Here is a 20,658-nt window from a genome sequence, read left to right on the forward strand (position 1 = left end):
TGCTAGAATATTTGATCTTTTCTGACATGACCGGCTACTGTTGGAATTGTAAGATATGTCTCCATTCTGACAAGCAGAAACTCCCTTTGTGATATGTAAAACTCAATTCTGAATAGTTATAAAAGAAATTGTAGATAAATTAAATACAATAACCAGTACGTATATGACTCACTAGTTACAATTCCAAGCCAACATATCAATAATTTAGTCGGAAATTAATTGCAGTTATCTAGAATTCCATTTTTATCTGCAAGAAGAATCATAAAAATGTTGGTATCAGGCATTACCATTTTTTTGACAGGTGACAAATTAATTGTATTTATCTTGAATTAGAATTGCAGCTAGTCAAAGTTACTTTATGGAGAATGGAATTCTAATAGCAATGACAATATCCTTAATAACATAACACACGCAAGCTAATGCAGTTTACACTAGACAACATTATTGTCGATAAACTCTGTTTTGGCCATCATAACTGTGTTTAAACTCATGTTACACCAGCTTCTACCATCTACCCAACATGCACACGTCATGTAGTGATAAGCATGATGAACCGTCAACACTAAGCGCCATCTTAACCGACTTGAATTTTGACGGTTCTGGGAAACTGAGAATTGCATGTACTTGTAAATAACTCTTTTAAAAACAGGATGGCAGGAGATGCATTTTAAACTGAATTCTTTATGTACAGGCATTATGACATCATTTGCAGAGTACCCACAAATTCAGCACACAAATAAGAAAAAAAAAAAAAAAAAAAGATTGTAGAAAAATAATTAAACAAAGTATCCAGAGCAATATGTCCGCAATATCTCACATATAGAAAATAATACACTATGAACCTTTTAACTGTTCTGGCATCTTTTGACAGCTCATCAGCTATAGTACAGCATAAATAACTAAAATTAACCTAAACAATTTAGATTTGTGACTTAAAATGTGGGTAGCTTGTACATTGTGATCACTTCTGATCCTGGACTGATGTCTCGATGAATCGCTAGCCTCCAGGCTAATGCTCTGTGGACTTGAAATGACGCTCATCAATGGTAGAGAAGATATGACCTTTATTTACCAAAAACACCAAGGAAGATCTGAACACAAACAAGAGAAGCAAGGTAATGAAGTATGCAGTATGTGGAGTGATAGGACTCATCACCCAACATAGGCTGAAAGGTCTCGTATGGACGGTTGTAAACACACATAGCATATATCCAAAATTGACAGTACCAGAGGTATGATGAGGTCAAGAGGTACCTGATGTCTCTCATACTGAGGTAGGCCAGCTGTGTCTTAAGGTCTTCTAAACTGATGCCATAATCACAGCCAGAGAACCTCCTGATTACATGCAACACCTTACACAGGGATCAAGAAATGACTTGCCAGCACTGTGGTGTTGTCATATGGTATTTCTCTGAGTGCATAAGGTTTAATTTGTCCATATTCACCAACATACATATGCCTTTATATAGACCCTTATATAGACATCCACTCGCTGTGGACTGTATCGTCTATAGAGGGGGAAAAATTAAAAAAAAAACAAAAAAAAAAAAAAACAAAACTACCCACATTGCTAGTGTGTCTTCCAAATGCAGCTTAAAAAAAATAAATAAACACAGTAGTCATCTGGAGTATTGCATTAATGTATAAATCCATTCACCTCACTGTACTGTGAGTAATGAACCAATTATGTTTTTCATGATCGCAGTAATAACTTGCTGTAATTCACTATCACTGCTGTTACCATGACAAATCAACAACAAATTAACTATATTTTTCATCTGATGGCATATTCTCATTATAACAGTTTTTTTTTTCTTTGCTTTAACTAGAAACCCGCTTTAACAGTGTTTACTCTTTGCACTCACTAACACTTCCCATTCATTTCTTTTTATATCTTGCTTTAATAGCAAAAAGACTAAAAGGAAAATTCTAGATATTACTCCATGTAAATGTTGCCACTGTGGCTCTATGTTTCATGCTAACTTTGCATTATCCACCTCTGTTGTAGAGATTTAGGGAGACATGGACTAGAGGAAAATAACATGTCTTGGTAAGTTGTACAGCTTTCCAAATAAATGATGGATGATTTTTACATGATTTTTTGGTTTCTTTTTCTTTTCTGGATAAAGCAACCCTTTAAACTCACTGACCTGATCCTGGATGGTGGACAGTCCATTTGGTGAGATGCCTTCAAGATGTCCACCACCACTTCCAAACCCCGAGGCAGTAGCGATATTCATATTGACATCAAATGCCTGGATAAATAGCATTAACATACCAGTTACAAAATATTGACATGCTTACAGTGGGGACAAGTTTTAAGTGATTCAAACATGACAAACAGTCTGAATTCTGCTCAAAAACTAAAACACTGAATACTTCAAACTACATATATACACACACACACACACACACACACACACACACACACACGTTTTAGTTATAAAAATCAAACAAACTTATTTTGTTGTTTCTGTTAGTGGTTTGAAACATACCACAAGCTCCTGTACCTTTCCAAAAAGTTGCATATGGGCCTGTACTACCTCCAACATGTGGGATGTGAGCTCATTCAGGTCCTTGATACAACGGATACACATTGCCAGCAACGATCTTTGACCCTAATGCAACATAAAAATGAAAGCATCACAAAATCAAGAGATCATTAACGCTCAATTCCATTCAAAGCCCATCACATCTCATCCCTGAATTACTTACACTGAAATTGTGCAGACTTCCAGTAACTTTCACATATGTTCCAGGAGAAGCAAATGTCTGAGTGCAGTTCTGCAGAACAGAATTTCAAAATGATTTACCAATCATACTACTTTCCCAGTTGCAGTTCTGGACTGTTGACTCTACTAGCCTGTGTGTTAACCCATTGCTTCACGTTCAAAGGTGGACCCGTCATGTCATCCACAGAGTACTGGACGTTTGTCACAAAGGGAGCATATCCTCTGACAATACCCACTACAGACACCTGCAGCAAGAGGAAACACACACACAAATAAAACTTGACACAATAAGTTATCCACAAATCAAATTCCATTAAATAATTTGGTAAATTAAGACACTGTATGTGTGCTCCTGCAAGGAAAGATGGGATTAAACTTGCAGTGTAAATGTATTGAATGGTTATTTTTCCATCAATATATTGACTGAAAAATAAAAATTGAAAAAACTGGGTTGCCATGTCAAGCATTATTTGCTAGACTCAGAATGAACATACAAAGAGTTTCTTTGTGTGAGCTAAACACCTAAAACTGCAGCCTGCGATAACAAGTTTCACAACAGTTATCAACTTTTGTGAAATCAGGCTTTGTGCTTCAGGCTCTGTGTAGGTTCCCGTACAAAAGGTTCTGTATTCAAGTGAAAGGTGTGAAAGCATTTCAGATGAAGTTACCTTGCTAACCCATTAATCTCACTTTATTGTACACCTGTCAGGTGCTCTATATACACACACATGCGCACACATTTTGTCCTGCTTGCTGAACACAATTGTGTGCTATCAAAATACTCGATGTATGATTTTAATCAACCATTTAAGTCCTACACTACTACTAAAAGATTTAGCACATTTTATGCAGACATTCATCAGATATTGTGTATAACGACCAAATGACCTTCTAAATTTTCATCAAATGACACCATGAGGGTATTTTACAATAATCTGATGAATTGCCATGAAATGTGTAACACATATCTAAGGTTCCTCAAGGATAAATCAAGGTACACCTGTGCCATGCTGTTTAATCAGCATGTTGATGTGGCACACCTGTCAGGTGAATGGTTTAAAATCCAAGATACAAGTCACTGGTGTTTAACTTCCACTTGCAAGTCTTTTATAAGTTATTGTGCCCACAATCACCAGATTCATAAGTCCAAACCTCAGTCCTGTGCATAAAGCACCATACTGCTGCTCATACCTGATTCAGTTCCCAGTCAAAAATTGCAAAGCTGTCATTACCAACTTGAGGTGCAGACAGCAGTTGAGACACAGTGACGGGCAAAATCTGAAGAGTCGCCCTCTGTGGAGAAACCAGAGTGAAGGAATCCATTACAGTTCCAGGTTTCCTTCAGATCTTCATCCTGTTGAGGAGCTTTACACACCTTTGATTTTGTTGCTTTGCGGCTGGTCATCCCGCCAAGGGACTGACTACAAAATGTGTAGAAGCATAAAGATGCAACTTTTAAAAGGAAATAAAAGATATTGTTCAAAGCTTTTCTTTTGTTAAGCTGACTTAGATATAACTTACCTTGTTTCCACAATCAAAGTATCTTCAATTTCAACAGACAGCGCTCTTCAGTAATGGCAGACCAAAGGCTTCAAGACCAATCAACCAGTACACCACCAGGCTGGAAGCACTCGGAGACTAAAGCTAATTTTGTTAGTTGCTTCTTTATGTCCAGGCTATCAGGTGAACTGAATTAGAGCAATTACAGCTGGTGTGTAAAAATGTGTAGAGGAGGAAAAGGGTCGGTTGTAAAAGCATTTTGCAGGCTCCATTTCTTTAAAGCAATTCAGTTATTTCAATCGATTTTTATTAAAAATCCATCAATTCAACAGTGATTGACAGGTGTTCACTCCACTTTTGATAAACTTCATTTAATCTCTTCAAAATATCTTACAATGACATTAAGAGCAAAAATTGTTCATACAAAAGTGTTAGAGCAGAAGTTTGCTTGGACGTGTGTGTGTGTGTGGATCTTATTAGATATGATCCCAAGTGTGTTCTTCATCTGCAACAGGACATGTATTTTTATGTTAAGCCTGGCCCTGATCCAGAACTCAGACTTGCATTGTATCTCCTGGATCTTATCGGATTTCAGTCACTGAGCCACTCATAAAACCTGTTTGAAAAGAATGTAAATAATCTGATGTCGCTGAAGGGTGGGCTATCTTCTCAGTGACCTATGAGATCGGGAAATGAACTTATTCAAGTCCAAGGTAACACAAAACAACAATGAAAATATTGTGAATTAGTAAATCCCCTTTTTCCCCAAATCTGGTCACTAAAAAACATCACCATCCAGCTGGTGAGTTTCCATTTTCAACATTCTTCCCATAACACATTCTCTGAACCACTCAGAGAGTGAAATGTCTGAGTTCCAAGGAAGGCAGCACTGTGGTACACTGTATGGTGGTCCTGGATCAGGGCTACTGAAGTGGTAATAGCTGTCACACAGTTCCAAACAGACCTTCCAAATACCCCAGTAGCAGACAGAAAAGATGAGTGGAGTTGGTGCTGGTTATCAGTACTCCATACCTTTAAAGTATCAACTGAAATAATAACCCAGTACCAAATAGTATCAAAACTTCTTCAGTCAAATACCTGTTTCATTTGAAAAAAAAAAAAAAAGATGTAGAACTTGTATGGTTTTGCTCACAGCCAATCACCGCAAGCATTCTTCAATTTATTGTGACATGTGATTGGCCCACTGTCACACCAGCCGAAACCCACACAGTCTGTGATGTGGAAAAGTCGAGTTCTGTGTATTTGACAGAGTTGGCAGGTCAGTGGTGGCATTTTACATGAATTAAAGTAGGGAAACAGGTATCAAATGAAGTACTCAACTGCTATCGGTATGACTTTAAGGGTACTGGTACTGTGATTTTTTTAAATGACACCCAGCCCTAGTTGGAGTTGACCATTGTTGTACACCAGCTTTGCTTACACAAAATCACTAACAGGCCAATGAAAAAACGTACAATTATCACTAGCACACCAACAGTACTGACCTGTATATAATCACATCATGTCCATGATTGAAGTAAACTGAAGCTGAATTAAGAGCTGAAGTAAAACTAAATCCATCACAGCAATTTACATGTCAAACAAGTCGGGCTCTTGAAAACAGAGCACAGTCAAATATACATCAACCTTGTTCGTCCCCTGTTGATCCTGTACAGTATTTACACATGTGCAAAGGAATTCAATACAACAAATCAAAAGGTGAAATCTCTTAATACCCCAGACCTAGAATTTGTTTGGCAAACCTCTCAAAACCAACAGGGAGTCAAGAGTCAAGAGTCAAGGGGTTCCCCCAACCCCCCATAGCGGGGTCTAGAGGGAGAAATCTGTCCGGAAATGACCCTACCCATCATCCTCTGCTTCGAGCTCCAAGCATATTAGTGACCTACTTTGAATCCAAACTTTGATGCTCGTAAATAGAAAGCCACAAATAACCACATTCTTGAAGAAAAATAAACATTGTCTAAAGCAGCGTAGATATCCTGCAGTACACACAGGCCTTTTAATACTGATCTGAGGTATGGCTGTTCATACCAAAGCCGGCGAAACGCGGTGCATCTCAAGCACAACTTCTGCCAATTCTGTGGTTGAGTGCAATATCGCTGAGGCCACTAGTAGTGTCAATAACGGTGAATTTCAGAAATAAGGCAACTGCTTCATGACAGGAAATAAGCGGAGAATAAAAGGCCATATGGCAAATAAATATTGGCAACAAGTCAATGAGAATCAGATTTTTTCTTCCACCAGAATTTGAGAGCAATAAAGAAGCCATGACAGTTTTTATAGGTTCCTGTAAAAGTGCAAATTACGTATGACCTGAAAGACCCGAGCATGATCCTCCGCCAAGTGCCGCAACAACTTAATAGGCTTAGAATTAGCCTGTTGGAAGCATGAAGAAAGGGATTACTGTTAAGATCCAGAGCCAAAGGAAACGAGCAGCAGTGACACAGTGAGAGGAGATCAAGTTAAACACAACAGTATTATGTATCAAAAAGAGAGAGAGAGAGAGAGAGAGAGAGAGAGAGAGAGAGAGAGAGAGAGAGAGAGAGAGAGAGAGAGAGAGAGAGAGAGAGAGAGAGAGAGAGAGAGAGCAGAGATCCTCTGGCTCATGGAGGATAGTGTGTGCTGGTGTCTTCTCTCGCATCTCCCCTGAAGGTGAGAGGCAGTGCATGCATAAGTAGACTTCTGGCTGACATTGTATTCGCCTGGTAAACAAATACAGACGCAGTTATCGCACTGAATCCAGCCTCACGGAGCAGCAGGTAGTCATGACGAATAAATATAAACAACGAAACAGAAGTGCTTTCAGTGAGATTCACCGAATCCCTCAACCCTTTTACTCATTCACGTCTCTTGTCTAACTGTACTCACATGAGAATATTCATGCCACTGCTCTTACAATGCAAGCAGCTCAGCCTTCAGATAATTAAGTCTATGCTGAGAGTGGATTTGCTTGCCACATGTGGAGTCACTCCACAAAGTCTTCAGGATGTAGGACAGCCTGCTTTGTTGTAGTATGCTTACTTGTTTGGATTGTCTAGTTCAAGGATAATTCTGGTTTATTACAACTTGGGCTTTGTTTTCATAGTTTTTGTCTATGATAACGTTGTTCTCACTACAACAATAGCTGAGAAGTCCACCTGGGCAACAAACACCATCAGATAGGCTGTAAACAAGTCAACAGTTTCTCCAGATGACCTGAACCCTTTTGTATGGAGGTAAAGCTCAAAGTGGAGCACAGCAGAAAGCTGTGTGATTGCTGACAAAACATATCGATTTAAAAATGTGCTACTTTGGCTCTGGTGTAGTCACCTCTCCGTCTGTAGTAACTAAGACTTAAAGTTGTAAAATAAAGCTAGCGGAGTAAAAAGTATTTGCCTCCAAAATGTAGTGGAATCAAAGTAGAAAATACCAGATTAATTGTATAGTAATTAATTATATAGTAAGATTATATAGACACTAGATTATATAGACTATATATAATTATATAGAGTCAAAATTACCTCAAAACTGTACAGTACAGTACATGAGTAAATTGTACTTAGTTACATTTTCTCAAATTTTGACAGCAAGCTTTTCATTTTTACTGCAAATGAATATTTGTTACCAATATGAGTCATTGGTCTCCTTATTTACTAAGAATCAGAAGTGGCTGGTTGATCTCTGTTGGAACCATACCTGTACAAAAGTGTAGAAAAAGAACAATTGCACCTAATGTATAGTAAAAAGGCCACCAGGTATCTCATCTCTGTATTACACAATTTAATTAAAGAGTTTGGTCTAGACCTGCTCTAATTGGAAAGTGTCATGAGATAACTTGTTGTGAATTGGCACGGTATAAATAAACTGAAATGAACTGAACTGTTCTAAGATCCTTGAGGTCTAACATCCACACTGGATTATTAACACCATATTATCGCGTGTATCATTAACATGATATCAAAGTTCCTTTTTTTTTTTGTTACAGTTATCATCAATACTGAGATATCATGACAATCCCTACTACACACAGTAGTAACCAAGTACATAACATAAACAAATGCCATATTCCACAGCATTTACAGCCTAAATTAGTTTGCAATGCCCTTTAGTCAGGACATTATGATGAGGGTTGACAGAACAAGCCCTGTTAAGAACATATATCCACAGTGTGGTGTAGCACCGGTCACAGGCGTTACAGTATCACAGTCCAGACGCTCAGATCCTCTACTCATGTCAAAATGAAACTGCAGTTAACGCTAATTTGTCAAGGTCATTTAGTACAGTGTTATTATTACCAACAGGAACCACAAAGATCAGACCCAAGTTTCAATGCAGTAAACCAGAATTATCCTTCAGGCTCTCTTTCTCATTAAAACTGTTCCTGTGTTTAAGGCTCTATATAAATAAAGGTGACCTTTTTTGATCTTTTACATTCTGTTCTGACACTGGTCAAGGGTGGGGTCTCAGACCAATCAGCTTATCTTGAAGTCCATAGTGGGCAGAAAGAGGAAAACATCAAGCATGAGCACCTGCTGGCTGGACACTTTCTGATAAAATGTCACCCACAACCAACAAAGCAGCCAAAAAAGAAAAAAAAAAGTTATCATCAAGCACCAAAGTTTGGTATTTGTCCCCTCTAAGACTGATGAGAAAAACTGACCCTGATCAGAGATGACAGTTTGTCTACAAATACCATCATGCTGCATGTTTTTATTACCTGAGCATTCAGGGCATATCTGCATTTGATGCCAAAACAGGATCAAATCTTGATGTAAATATCAGTGCTGGTGATCATGTACCAGGCTGAAATCAGTTTGCAAGTCAGCTTCAGTCAAAGTGACAGAACATTCCACATACTGAGGTGACTGTTTTAACACTGGCCCTTTGGAGAAATGTACGCTGTAATGATCACAGGATAATGTCTCATATTGCATTTCGTAACAATTAGCACCAAGTCCAGGATAGTATTTGTACACAAACTGCTTTACTTTGACTTTCGCTTCTAATTGAATCTGGGGCTTTTGGGGTCATTTTGCGCATCCATCACGCTCAAGTGATTTTGTCAGGAGGAAATGGAAGCTGTGATGCGATTAGCCTGAGACTAAGCTGCAGTCTGTGGCGGCAGCAGCAACGTTGGATGTCACACCTCTCCCCTTCAGTACAAAAGACATGGCTAGCAGAGGACTGTGTGTGCTTGGACAGTGGACGAAGCTTAAGCCATGGTACACACAATGACTGCTCTACTTATTGTTTCCTTGTTAAAAAAAACAAAACAATAATCCCCTGTTATGTGACCACCTAGATTAACAGTAGCTGATGAGGTGTAATGCTGAGTCTGTGCTGCTGTTTGCTTGTCCATCACGTGTCCCAGTCCAGTTCTCTGCACGCGATACGAACCAGTCTAAGCTCCAGTTCAAAGGCGTCGGGCCGTTCCTGGGGGTTGGCCGACAACATCTCCCTGATCAGCTGCTTCATGTGGCTGTTCATGCTCTTTTTCCTGGCGGGGATTAGCAGCTCCATCTTTGGGTTCTCTAACAGAGCCTCCCCTAAGGGTACAATCTCTGAGCCCTGCTGCACGTAGCTCCCCAGCAGCTCCTTCTGAGTCTCCACGTCCACAAAGGTGATGCGCTCCACCATGGCCCAGATAATCACTCCCAGGGCGAAGATATCTGCCTTGGCCGTGTAGTGGCCTTCCCAGACCTCCGGGGCCATGTAGAAGTCTGTTCCACAAGCTGTGGACAGGAAGCACTTGTTGACGCTGGCCGGCTCCTCTGGGTTGAGCCCAGAGGTGGAGCAGACCTTGCTCAGGCCGAAGTCAGCCACTTTGAGGGTGGGCTCAGACGAACCGGCCGGCGTGCAGGCCTGGGAGATTAGGATGTTGTCCGGTTTGAGGTCGCGGTGTATGATCTGGTTGCGGTGCAGGAAGGCCAGGGCGCTGCCCAACTGCAGCATGAAGCTGGTGTTCGTCTTGCGGCTTGGCTTGCGGGACAGCAGGTAAGCATTCATGTCGCCTCCGTCACAGAAATCCGTTACAAACCACAAATAGTAGGCACAGCACGGGTCGAATGTGATCTCGCCTTTCAGAGATGTCTCCACCAACTGCAGTAGAAACACAAAAAAAAGAAACCCCAAGTCAACATGAGAGCAGGACAGTCAGCTTCTGTATGTATAAAAACTTTCCTGAAATAATACTGTTAGAGCTGAAATATAGAAAATCAACTTGCTTGCCATGAATTTGATCAGCCTAACAAACACTACACTGGAATTTTGGTGGACTCTTTGAAACCTGTGGAAGAACATCGTGTGTGTAATCCTGAGGCATCAAGGTTGCTCTTTGACAGTCATGTAAAAGATGTGCTCGTCGTGCTCCAGAAGTCTGTCTAGTTAATGTTAGCGCAGCAAGCTATAGTCACAGTAGCCAAAGCAACACAGTTGAGAAAAGTGGTGTGCTAGCTTTTCTGTCACCTCTGCCTCTTAATGACCAGTAGAAAGGTATTCCCTTGTAGGCAGGGTGGGCATAGTCAAAGAAATGTGACTCTATTCAAATGTATCACCGGCGAAGTTAGAGGCTGAAGTGATCCTGCAAATACACGACACAGCTTCCAAAAGTAAACCTCTAAAGAAGCTAGTTGACATCCGTGTTTACAGGAAATAAAAAACAAAAAACAAAAACAAAGCAGAACATTATCTCAAACCTCAACAGATTCAGCTGCAGTAAGCAGAACCAAAATAATTCTATCACTTCGGCCTGGTCTACTTTACATGACAACTGATACATTCGGTAACCGTTATGCAGCGTAAGAACCAAATGCCACTCCTAACTAAACAAACAAGGTTATTCTGGCTTTGTATTCATAACATGCTGTCTCCAACCTTCCTTTGTAGGCTTTTTCTTTTTTCTTTTTTTTTTTACATCAAAGCAGTGTGAGAGGCCTCTCATCTTTAATGCCTGCTGCAAGAAGTCAGTTCATTTAATCTCCCTTTTTGACAGCAGGCCACAAAGCTGCAAGGTTTCATCCATCTCACATTAAATTAAGATTAAATGGGATGCGCTACTGGAATTTGATGGATGATGTTTTGTATTAAGGACAGAAAATCTACAGGTTTGTTACAGCTAAATCTAATGAAGACAGCTTCAGTGCGCTTGCAGCAGAACTTTTTTGAATAGTAGAAATAATGCATAAATTAAATACAAGTAGTGAAGAAGGTTGAAATGCCAGCTGAAAATTAAGTGCTTGATTCAAAGTTTTATTTATGTGTAATGAATTTGAATTATCAGCTGAATCAAACGTCCTCCACGGAGTCAAAGATTTACATGAAATCGCACAGCACGGGTGATGAATTGAGTCGGAAGTGTCAGCTGAAGTGTGATCACTGAAAGCAGACGAGCTCTCGGTTAAATGGTGAGAGATGAAAGCAGCAGAGCTGTCTGTCGATGCACTGAAAGTAGTTCAATTCTCAGCTGCAATGTGAAGGCACCTTCGCGCAGCAAGCTGTTGCCGCAGCGACAGTCGCCCCGCACGATCAATGATCTGCATTTTGAATGAGTGGGAGCGGGATGCAACATCGAGGCGTCTCCAGGCGGCCTTCGATCGGACCAGCCGCCGCACAGCTGCTGCAGACACTTCGCACTGCAGAGCTGTAGCTCAGCAGCTACACACAACAGGTTGTAGCTTAAAAACACATTAAATGACCGGCAACGGAATCAGCAACTAGTCGCTGTCTGAACATGCCTTAAGGCAGGCATGTCAAACTGGTCCACAGGAGGGCCGGTGTGGCTGCAGGTTTTCTTTCCAACCAAGTAGCAGCACACCAGACTTGACTCATTTAATCAACTGATCTCTGTCATCAGACAGCTGATTGGTCAAACGGTATGCTCTTGGTTGGTTGGCACAAAAACCTGCAGCCACACCGGCCCTCCTGTGGACCAGTTTGACATATGTGCCTTAAGGGATGAATGCTGTTGAAGTGTCAGTTAAATAGAAAGTGCCAGAGAACAAAGAGTGTGTGCATTGTGTCAGTGGGTGTGTAATAGGTGACAGTTCAAATATCAATTTAATTTAAGAGTACAAATTAGTGAAGCACCAATTCACTCCATTTCAAGTCAACATCAGCTTCTCTACTTTTCTAACAAATCTAAAGCTACCATGATTAGTCGATTTTTGGATTAGTTGACTGAAACAAAATGAGTTGCTAACTTTTTACAGACTCAGTGATTAATCTTGAAAAAAAAAAAAACAGGTAAATTAATCTATAATGTTAACAATCATTAGTAGCAAACTTACACAATCCAATTGTAAACCTTTTAAACGCAGCAACAAAAAATCACAATGAAACTATTGCAAATAACATTAAAGAGGAATCAAACCTCTTTGTATATGTTTAGAGAAAATAGGCACATAGAGTGTAAACATAGAACTGAATTGAACAGATCGGCCCTGGTGTCATCATCCAGATATTTCAGTTAGTATCAAAGCAATATCAGCATCGGATTGGAGCATCGTTAGTAAAAATTTGTTTAAATGTCAGTCGGGGCTGGCTAAGCCACAAATTACTGCTTTTCATGTACACCGCTTTACAGATGACACAAATCCTCTGAATATGTGCATGAGGCAATTCCTAGTGGAAACCCTGCTGTAAACAAAAGGCTGGCATGCCAGTAGCCAAAAGCCAAGAAGAATAGACACAAATGATTCCACTGTGGTCAGATAATTCTGCCCTATTATCGTCTGTTCCTCTGTAAGCACATACTGGAACATTACAGAGCAATAAAAAAAAAAAAGTTGGAATAAAAGGGATTCTGGGAAAGTGTCCAATGCTATCGCTGCAGAAAATGAAATGGATGGTCTGACAATAGCCTGTGTGCCGCTGAGGCACTATAATCAGGCACCGGGAGAGTGCCTGTGTGCCCGCTGTCAGACAGCAGGGAGGTGCTGCGACATGACAGGCTGCAGACAGGTTGACTGGGGTGGGGTGGTGAGGGGAGGGGAGGAGAGGAGAGCACCCCCCCCTACACACACACACACACACACACACAGTCAACCTACCAACACGCTCATGTGACTGAGGGGGGTACGGACACCAGAGACAACACAGTTCCGACCAGACACCCCCCAGCCCTTCTGCTAATGCACGTCAGCACCCCACGCAGAGAGATATACATCATTTGTTATTATTTATTTCAGGTGCTGATATCCTCTGTCTCCACAATCTCCATCACCAACAACTAGGATACAAGTTAACACAACAAACAGTTAGTCTACTGCTGATGTCTCACATTTAGTACTGGGATAATCGGTGACCTTTGTGTTTAATCAGGTCTACAGTGTCACAGAAAAATCTGACGAGTCATGTTTTCCAGAAGCATTGAGTGAACAACGGTCGTCTAGGATATGTTAGAAAATGAATGTGCGTGTTTTTCAAACGCGTGTTTAAATGTGAATTGCAGTGGGTCGAGCTGGATTCCTCTCCTGGCTGTTGTCTCCTTCCTCTGAATTCTGCCATCATCTCTGCGACTTGTGGATAGACAAGAATGTTTGCCATTACATCTTGCCAGCAAAGATTGAGTCTGGAGATATTAACAAGATCTGCTTTTGGCAGGGGTGTAACACAAACAACAGTCTTAAGAAGGGCAAGTGCGTGGTGGCAGATCATGAGGATTTACTGTTACACGCACTTTAGATTTGACGTTTAAGAACCGAGATTTCCGTTAACATTCAAATACGATAACTGAAAAATCTGTTAACGCACTGTAATTTATAATATATACACACACACATTTTATATGTCTATATGAGTGCATATCTTTCTATGCTGTCCTGTCTGAACTGCAAGAGCTACAGTTACCGTGTCTATGATACAGCACAACAACAACAGTGATATTTATCTTTTATTTATTACTTTAGTCTATTCGGTGTTTCCCTAAACCATATATTGGCAGTCCGGGGAATTTCAGGAGCAAGGATTTGTTTTTGTTGTTCCACACATATCTAGTATCCAAACCAGCACATGTCTGCTATGGATGCACAATACATATGGGATATTAAACGGGAAATTTACCTCACCAGCTATTAATGAAAATACAAGGCAGGAGAGCAGCAGATATGAGGTGGGGGGGGGGGGCATGCAGCTAACATTTTCTCTATTCAATCTTGCATCTGCCCCGTGTCTCCACACTGTCTTAAGCAGACCAGAGATTGCATTGGTAAGTGCATTCATGTCAATTTAAACTATATCATGTTAAAAAGTTGCTCTCCTTTGAACTTCTGATCTTGTCTGAGTATGGGTACCAAAGTAATCCAGTGATAGGTGTCTGCACATCAATGGGTAAATTGCAAACATGAACTGCTTTGATACCATCCAGACAACATACTTCCTCTTTAAATCCCCTAAATCGTCCAAATTATGAGAATATTCGTTCAAAATCTCAGATCGTGATTATGCTTCAAATCAGATAAAATCTATTCAACAATTCATCAGCATTAAACCTGTAGTGCAGAAATTCTGTTTTCAATTTAGACTAGCTTCAACCCTTGTTTACTTGTGTACTTGACCAGCCTTGGAAATGAAATAAATAAGCCTGAATGCTGAGTGCTGTTAAAGGCAGCATTTTGCGACGCTGTTCCAGTGAAGCCCGTGTCCTCACCTCCAGGTAGAGTGGCGAGCTGGAGCCGTGGTTCATCCTCTGGGCAAGCTGGTCCCGCTGCAGGATACATTCCTCCAGGTGGATGACATTTGGGTGCTGGCTTTGAATGCTGCTAAGGGCCCAGAATTCCCGCAGGGCCAGCTCCACATTCTCCGGAGAGTGGCAGCGGATCTTCTTCACTGCTACCCGGGCCCCCGTGCGCTTCACTACTGCCTCATAGACCACACCGTAACTGCCACGCCCCACCTCCTGGATCAGCTCGTACTTCGGCTGGCTGCTTACCATCCTAGTCCTCACTGTAGACAAAGAGCACGGCGTCAGTTTTCTATTGATTCCATCTCTGTTTAGTTTACGTGACACCTGTGTCATTTCCTTAGGCACAGGTGTCAGCCTATTACTGATGCACCAACTGCTTTTTGAGGAGTTATTTCCACCAAACCAGAGATGGTTTTGGAAAGACAAACAAGACATTTTTGGTCAATTTTACTTTGTTTGTGTCTAGTTTACATGAAGTATTTTATGATGAGTTCACAAAGCAGTTAAGCTTATCTCAGCTCAGTAAAAGAGAGAAACTTGATTGTATTTTTCTGTTTAGTAAGGAAAATGTGCTTAAGAATATTTCCTTTCCTTACATTTTGAGTTTGTTTTACACATTTCTTTGACATAACATAAACATTGTTTATGACTTAGTATACACTTATTACAGTGTTTCCATCAAGCAGTCCAGTTCAGTTTGTTAAACATTCTAATTTGTATTTCCATTGGAAAAAGTTATGGATGGTTCCCCCCTGGTTCCTCCCCCAACATTCCCCCTTGAGCAAGCACTTGGTGACAGTGGTGAGGAAAAACTGCCTTTTAGAAGGCAGAAACCTCAGAGCAGACCCCAGCTCAAGATGGGCGGCCATCTGCCTTGACCAGTTGGGTTGAGAGAGAGAAAGAGCAGGAGAGAGAGAGAGAAAGAGAAAGAGAAAGAGAAGGAGGTGGAGGGGTGAGAGAAGGAGCACACAAACAGAGATGTGTAGCAACGGCAATAATACCAGAAGTATAGAAGATGAGTCATTCACCAGCTTTCCTTTAAGCACAGCTTCAGAGTGAGCTCAGCCGATACTAAAAGGTGGCATGAAAACACTGCAGACCACTGGCTGGTCAAAGAGGACCATCACCAAGCCAAGGGGCAACCAGTCCTCTCATTATATTTCCCAAACACTTGTTTCTTTCAGCAATCTTTTGCTGCCTGCAGCCTTTCTAAAGAAACATTTTTTTTCTTGCTATAATTAACAGCAGTGCTGATGTCCTTCACAGTGTTCTTGTGTTTGTTTACCATGCTGCATTAAATAAGATGTCAAACTACAGACATTGCTGATGCAGCCATTACCATCTTAGCCCGATCAAATCTGTAACTTACAAAGTTACAGTCTTCGTAGTACAAAATGGCGTTTTGTTGTACTGGACAGTGTTTATGGATTCTTGTATGTAGCACCATGAAGTGCATTAACGGTGAGCAATATTCCATCAAAGACAAGTAGCAGAAGTCTGAAGACTCTTATTCTACCAGACACTGCTAATCGGTGTTACGGAGAGCATGTCAGTTATGAGCCTGTCTGTGCAGCCCTTCAGTGGCTATAAGCTAGGGCTTAGCAACTACAGTATACCTTAAAATTACATACAGACATCATGACTTGTCAAATGTTGCCTCATAAAAAAATGATCACCTGTTACTAACATTAACTGTGCAGCTTAACTGATGCACTTAATGGCTTTCACACGCAACATTTAATTAACGCAGTGTTTAATTAAATTGTGCTCAGTTTTGACATCCCTAAACTGAACACGTCTGACACTGTTTACACCTTCCTTCTGTGATGTACTGCTGTACACAACCCTCCACAGCTCTGTCTCTCTTTATATAGTCCCCCCTTGAGGACTGACATATGATACCTCCATACGTTGAGTATGTTCACCAAGATGTACAATTTTGCCAGCTGAGTCATCAATTATCCATCACCACTTATTATTTGCAGAGTCACAGGGGGGCTGTAGCCTATCCCTGCTGACAACGGGTGACAGGATACACCCTGGGCAGGTCACTAGGTCTTCACAAGGCTGACATATAGGGCTCGAAAGGGTGACGTAACGGAGTGGGAAAACCGCAATGCATTGTGGGCTTTACGGGCAACTGAAAGGATTGTTTACGCCGGCTGCAATGGTGACGCTGCTCTTGTGTTCTGTTAACAAGTTAAAACATGGTGCAAACGTGCAGTGCCGTTAACTGCCACAATCGTTCACATGATCGCTTTGGAAAAAAAAAACAATCCAACGTGAAAGCAAAGCCAAGGACCTCGGATCTGTGAGCTAACAAGGGGGCGCCGAATGGCCTGGATAGCAGCCGTGAGACGACCAAACATCACTTTCAACGCAATCACTCAATACATGTTGGTGTGTTCACGGCATTTTCAGACTGGCGTTGGTGGTGTTTTCCTGAAAATAAAATGAACGGCTGTTAATCTTCCTCTGCTTATTTCTATTTATCCTTAGCGTGTCATTGACATGTCAGGCACAGGAAAATCTCCTCACCTGCTACATGCTCATATGGTGACAAACACCAGGCCTACACTTTACAATGAAAGTTAATAAAACTATGTCTGATGGTGATAATAAATATTGTAGGCCAGTAGCAATATATGAAACTATATTCCAACTACTTTAATTGAGCCATAAGAAGTCCTCTGTGAGATCATGCCATTTACTCAAGCAATAATATCTGAACACTTTTTGTTTTCAAGTCTTTTCAGTTTATTACAAACATTCTTGTGCAGTGCAGTGACGCTGTTAAAGTTCCAGTGCAAATAAAGTGCCAACAGCAAAAGACTGTGTGCAAACAGATAAATAACACTGCAAATGAGGTAACGAAAATACAATGTGCAAGCCCAGATAAATTTCACTGCACGTGCTCATATGGATCAATTGCTCCAATTTTACTATTTTTTTCGAGGTACCGAGCCTTTGGAACAGAGTCCAGCTTGTGGTGTGTGTCTCTCTCTCGCAGCACCGTATCTAACGCGAAGGGACGTAAACAAAAAACTTTTGCCCGCAAAAATGACGACCGTGGCCCACAATGCATTGCGATATCACGTGCCCTTTCGAGACAAACATCCATCCGTGCTTACATTCACACCTATGGGCAATTAACCTCACCAGCATGACTCTGGACTGTGGGCGGACGCCACAGTGCCTGGAAGAAACCCTTACAGACAAGGGCAGGACATGCAAAGTCAAGAAGGCTGGTGGGTTTGAATCCAGGACCTTCTTGCTGTGAGGTCCTGGGCCAGACATCGTCATCTACGTTTGTATACGTGCGTGGACCATGTTTCTGCCCTTATGGCAACAAAAATTACAACTATGTAAAAGTTCTTCTGGTATAAGCTTTTGCATATACACACACACTGCTACCACTAGAAGGATACGCTGCAAAGTTGTTTGCATTGCAAATGTGAAGTGAAGATTGGCATATATTCCTCAGAAGTGGTCAAATTGCAATCAGCCTCACTCATCCTTATCACGTAGTTACATGAACATGCTATCTTTACACACATGCCAGACGAGAAAACAGCACTAAGGCTGCAGCTACTGATTAATTTCATATCATTGAAGTTTTCTAACAATCAAGTAAAGATACTTAAATACTTTGTAAATATAAAAGAAACGAAGGCCAGGCATCTTTAAATTATGGCTGCAACGAATGGTTATTTTTCATAGTCAATTAACCCGTCCATCATTTTAATGAATAATCAATTAATTTTAATTGCTTGTTTTGCTCAGCCAAATACCCATAACCAAAAGATATATATAAGTTTTCATATTTGACCAGCTAGAATGTTAATGCCTGTCAGATTTGTGCTTGAAAAATCGTTGCAGATTATTTTTCTGTTAATTGACTGATTGCGTTAACATTACTTTTAACGAAAATGGAAACCATCATTACTGGTTCACACAGCACAGTATTCATAGTTATTTCTTTACAATTTAAATAATCAGTGTAAACAGCTATAACAACGCCAATATAAAAACCTACATATGTGCTGGCTTGGTCAATTCAGTGACATATGACATTTATTACATATGCTGGTTACATCGATGTGTTGCCCAATTAATGAAGAGCGTGTCCTCATGCATAGCCTCTCTAGTCGCATTATTTACACTATTTAGCACTGTTTAAGGAGAAACTGTAAGCATATGCAAAACATAGTTTAGCATTTGCCAAACCTATGCAAAACACTGAGACAGCGCCGCAACCAAACTGAAGTTGCTAATTTACCATACTCGAAACAACTGGACGACTCGCCATTCACAGTGTACAAATTCGCCCCAACACCTGTCTGTTCTTGAATATTCAGAGGACAATTCATAAAACTTTATTTTAATGCCAACATATCTGACAGTGATAGATTTAAATATGATAAACACCTCCAACAAGTCGGAAGCGAAAGTCTCCTTGACATAAAAAATGATAGCCAGCATGCTAAGGGGCTAATTAACGCTGAACATCCACTTGCCTGATTGGCTAACAGGCTAACAGCTATGTGGCCTGGCCATCGTCAGCTAACGATGTTGTTGGTGAGCTAACGTTAGCTTAATCACGTTAACACCAGCTAACAAAGAGTCCAGCTCTCGCCAGCACAATCGGCATGATATGTCTGCAGCAAGCTTACACAACTGCAGCCTAAAACAAGTCTATTACTTTTACATTTCACTAACGTTGGGGCTCGGAGGAGGAGTGTACGATTAGCACTGGCTATTGACAGTTTATTGTCCTGTGCGTGTGTGTGTGTGTGTGCGTGTGATGTATGTGTGTGTACGTGCGTGTGCCATCCAGAAATTCAACCGGATTCCTCACAACACACACCTGCGAGCCAAGTAGACAAGTAGCCACAGCAGACAAGACAATACTGTAAATGTAGAAAAGACTGCTGTTGTTACACTGCAAGTTGTCATCTTTTCACTCTCACCTTAAAATCGTTTCTCAGGGGTTCATTTGTTGTCTTCCTCACTCTCCCTGGCAGCCATTACCGCCGCACACGTTCTCCTCGCACAGTCAAACCACGGAGGTTTTGTCAAACACTGGACGTGAGAGCGTGCAGCTGCTGTGCAGTGTAGCGCAGAGGTGGCCAAAATGACATGACTTCCGGCTACATATTTCAAAATAAACTCCCCTTTTGCGAAGAACAATAGTAAAGCTGGTACATTGGAACAGAATTTCAGGACACATACTGTCACACTAACTACCTTTCCAATTTTCCGACATTCAAAATTATCAACCATGTCCATAAATAATATTATATTCAAATGTAGTCAATGTCAGAAAGCCTCTTATACTCCTAGTTAAATTTTAACAAAATGACTTTATCAACTCTCCAATAAATTACGTCCCCGATTATTTTGCAACGAATAATTGAGTTATGCACTAGATATAGGCAAATAATCGATCGTATATGCGTTAAATATGATAACGTAAGTCTCACTACATTAAACGGAATCCTATCTTATAAGCTGATAATAGTCATTTGTTACAGAATAGCATACTTCAATAATAGTCAGAATTATTTCATATGTGCACATTCTTACAGTTACAGTTTAGATGATTACTGCTTTAACAATTTAATTCATTGATTTAATTGATTTGATTGAATTAAATGTTTTTCCCTCTCTTAAGTGACAAACTCATACACCATATTTTGAAGGAAAATCACAGCACTTCCGATTTTGCGCTAGAACAAATCTGGC

General features: G+C 40.7%; 2 protein-coding genes across 5 annotated transcripts; both read right to left on the reverse strand.

The window, feature by feature from the left end:
* Nucleotides 1-661: 661 nt before the first annotated feature.
* Nucleotides 662-4,397, reverse strand: LOC124074584 (replication protein A 32 kDa subunit-like). 4 transcript variants are annotated; one of them, XM_046417649.1, is made up of 9 exons: nt 4,254-4,396; nt 4,108-4,153; nt 3,924-4,025; nt 2,864-2,977; nt 2,716-2,784; nt 2,511-2,618; nt 2,151-2,255; nt 1,255-1,352; nt 662-1,091 (listed from the first exon to the last, which is right to left on the reverse strand). In XM_046417649.1, exons 2-9 carry the CDS (start codon nt 4,135-4,137, stop codon nt 1,010-1,012), a joined length of 708 nt encoding a protein of 235 aa, XP_046273605.1. In that variant the 5' UTR covers nt 4,138-4,153; nt 4,254-4,396; the 3' UTR covers nt 662-1,009. The 4 variants fall into 4 exon arrangements, with proteins under 4 accessions (XP_046273605.1, XP_046273604.1, XP_046273607.1 ...); XM_046417648.1 differs by having other exon boundaries at nt 2,496-2,618; XM_046417650.1 differs by having other exon boundaries at nt 1,048-1,091; nt 1,228-1,352; nt 2,496-2,618; nt 4,254-4,397.
* Nucleotides 4,398-8,927: 4,530 nt separating this feature from the next.
* Nucleotides 8,928-20,052, reverse strand: pdik1l (PDLIM1 interacting kinase 1 like). Its single transcript, XM_046417647.1, has 3 exons — nt 19,884-20,052; nt 14,878-15,173; nt 8,928-10,331 (listed from the first exon to the last, which is right to left on the reverse strand). The coding sequence occupies exons 2-3, from the start codon at nt 15,160-15,162 to the stop codon at nt 9,591-9,593; spliced, it is 1,026 nt and encodes a 341-aa protein (XP_046273603.1). The 5' UTR covers nt 15,163-15,173; nt 19,884-20,052; the 3' UTR covers nt 8,928-9,590.
* Between the last annotated feature and the right edge of the window lie 606 nt (nt 20,053-20,658).

This window comes from Scatophagus argus, chromosome 17 (genome assembly GCF_020382885.2).
Source record: "Scatophagus argus isolate fScaArg1 chromosome 17, fScaArg1.pri, whole genome shotgun sequence".
In the NCBI taxonomy this organism is placed as follows: domain Eukaryota; kingdom Metazoa; phylum Chordata; class Actinopteri; family Scatophagidae; genus Scatophagus; species Scatophagus argus.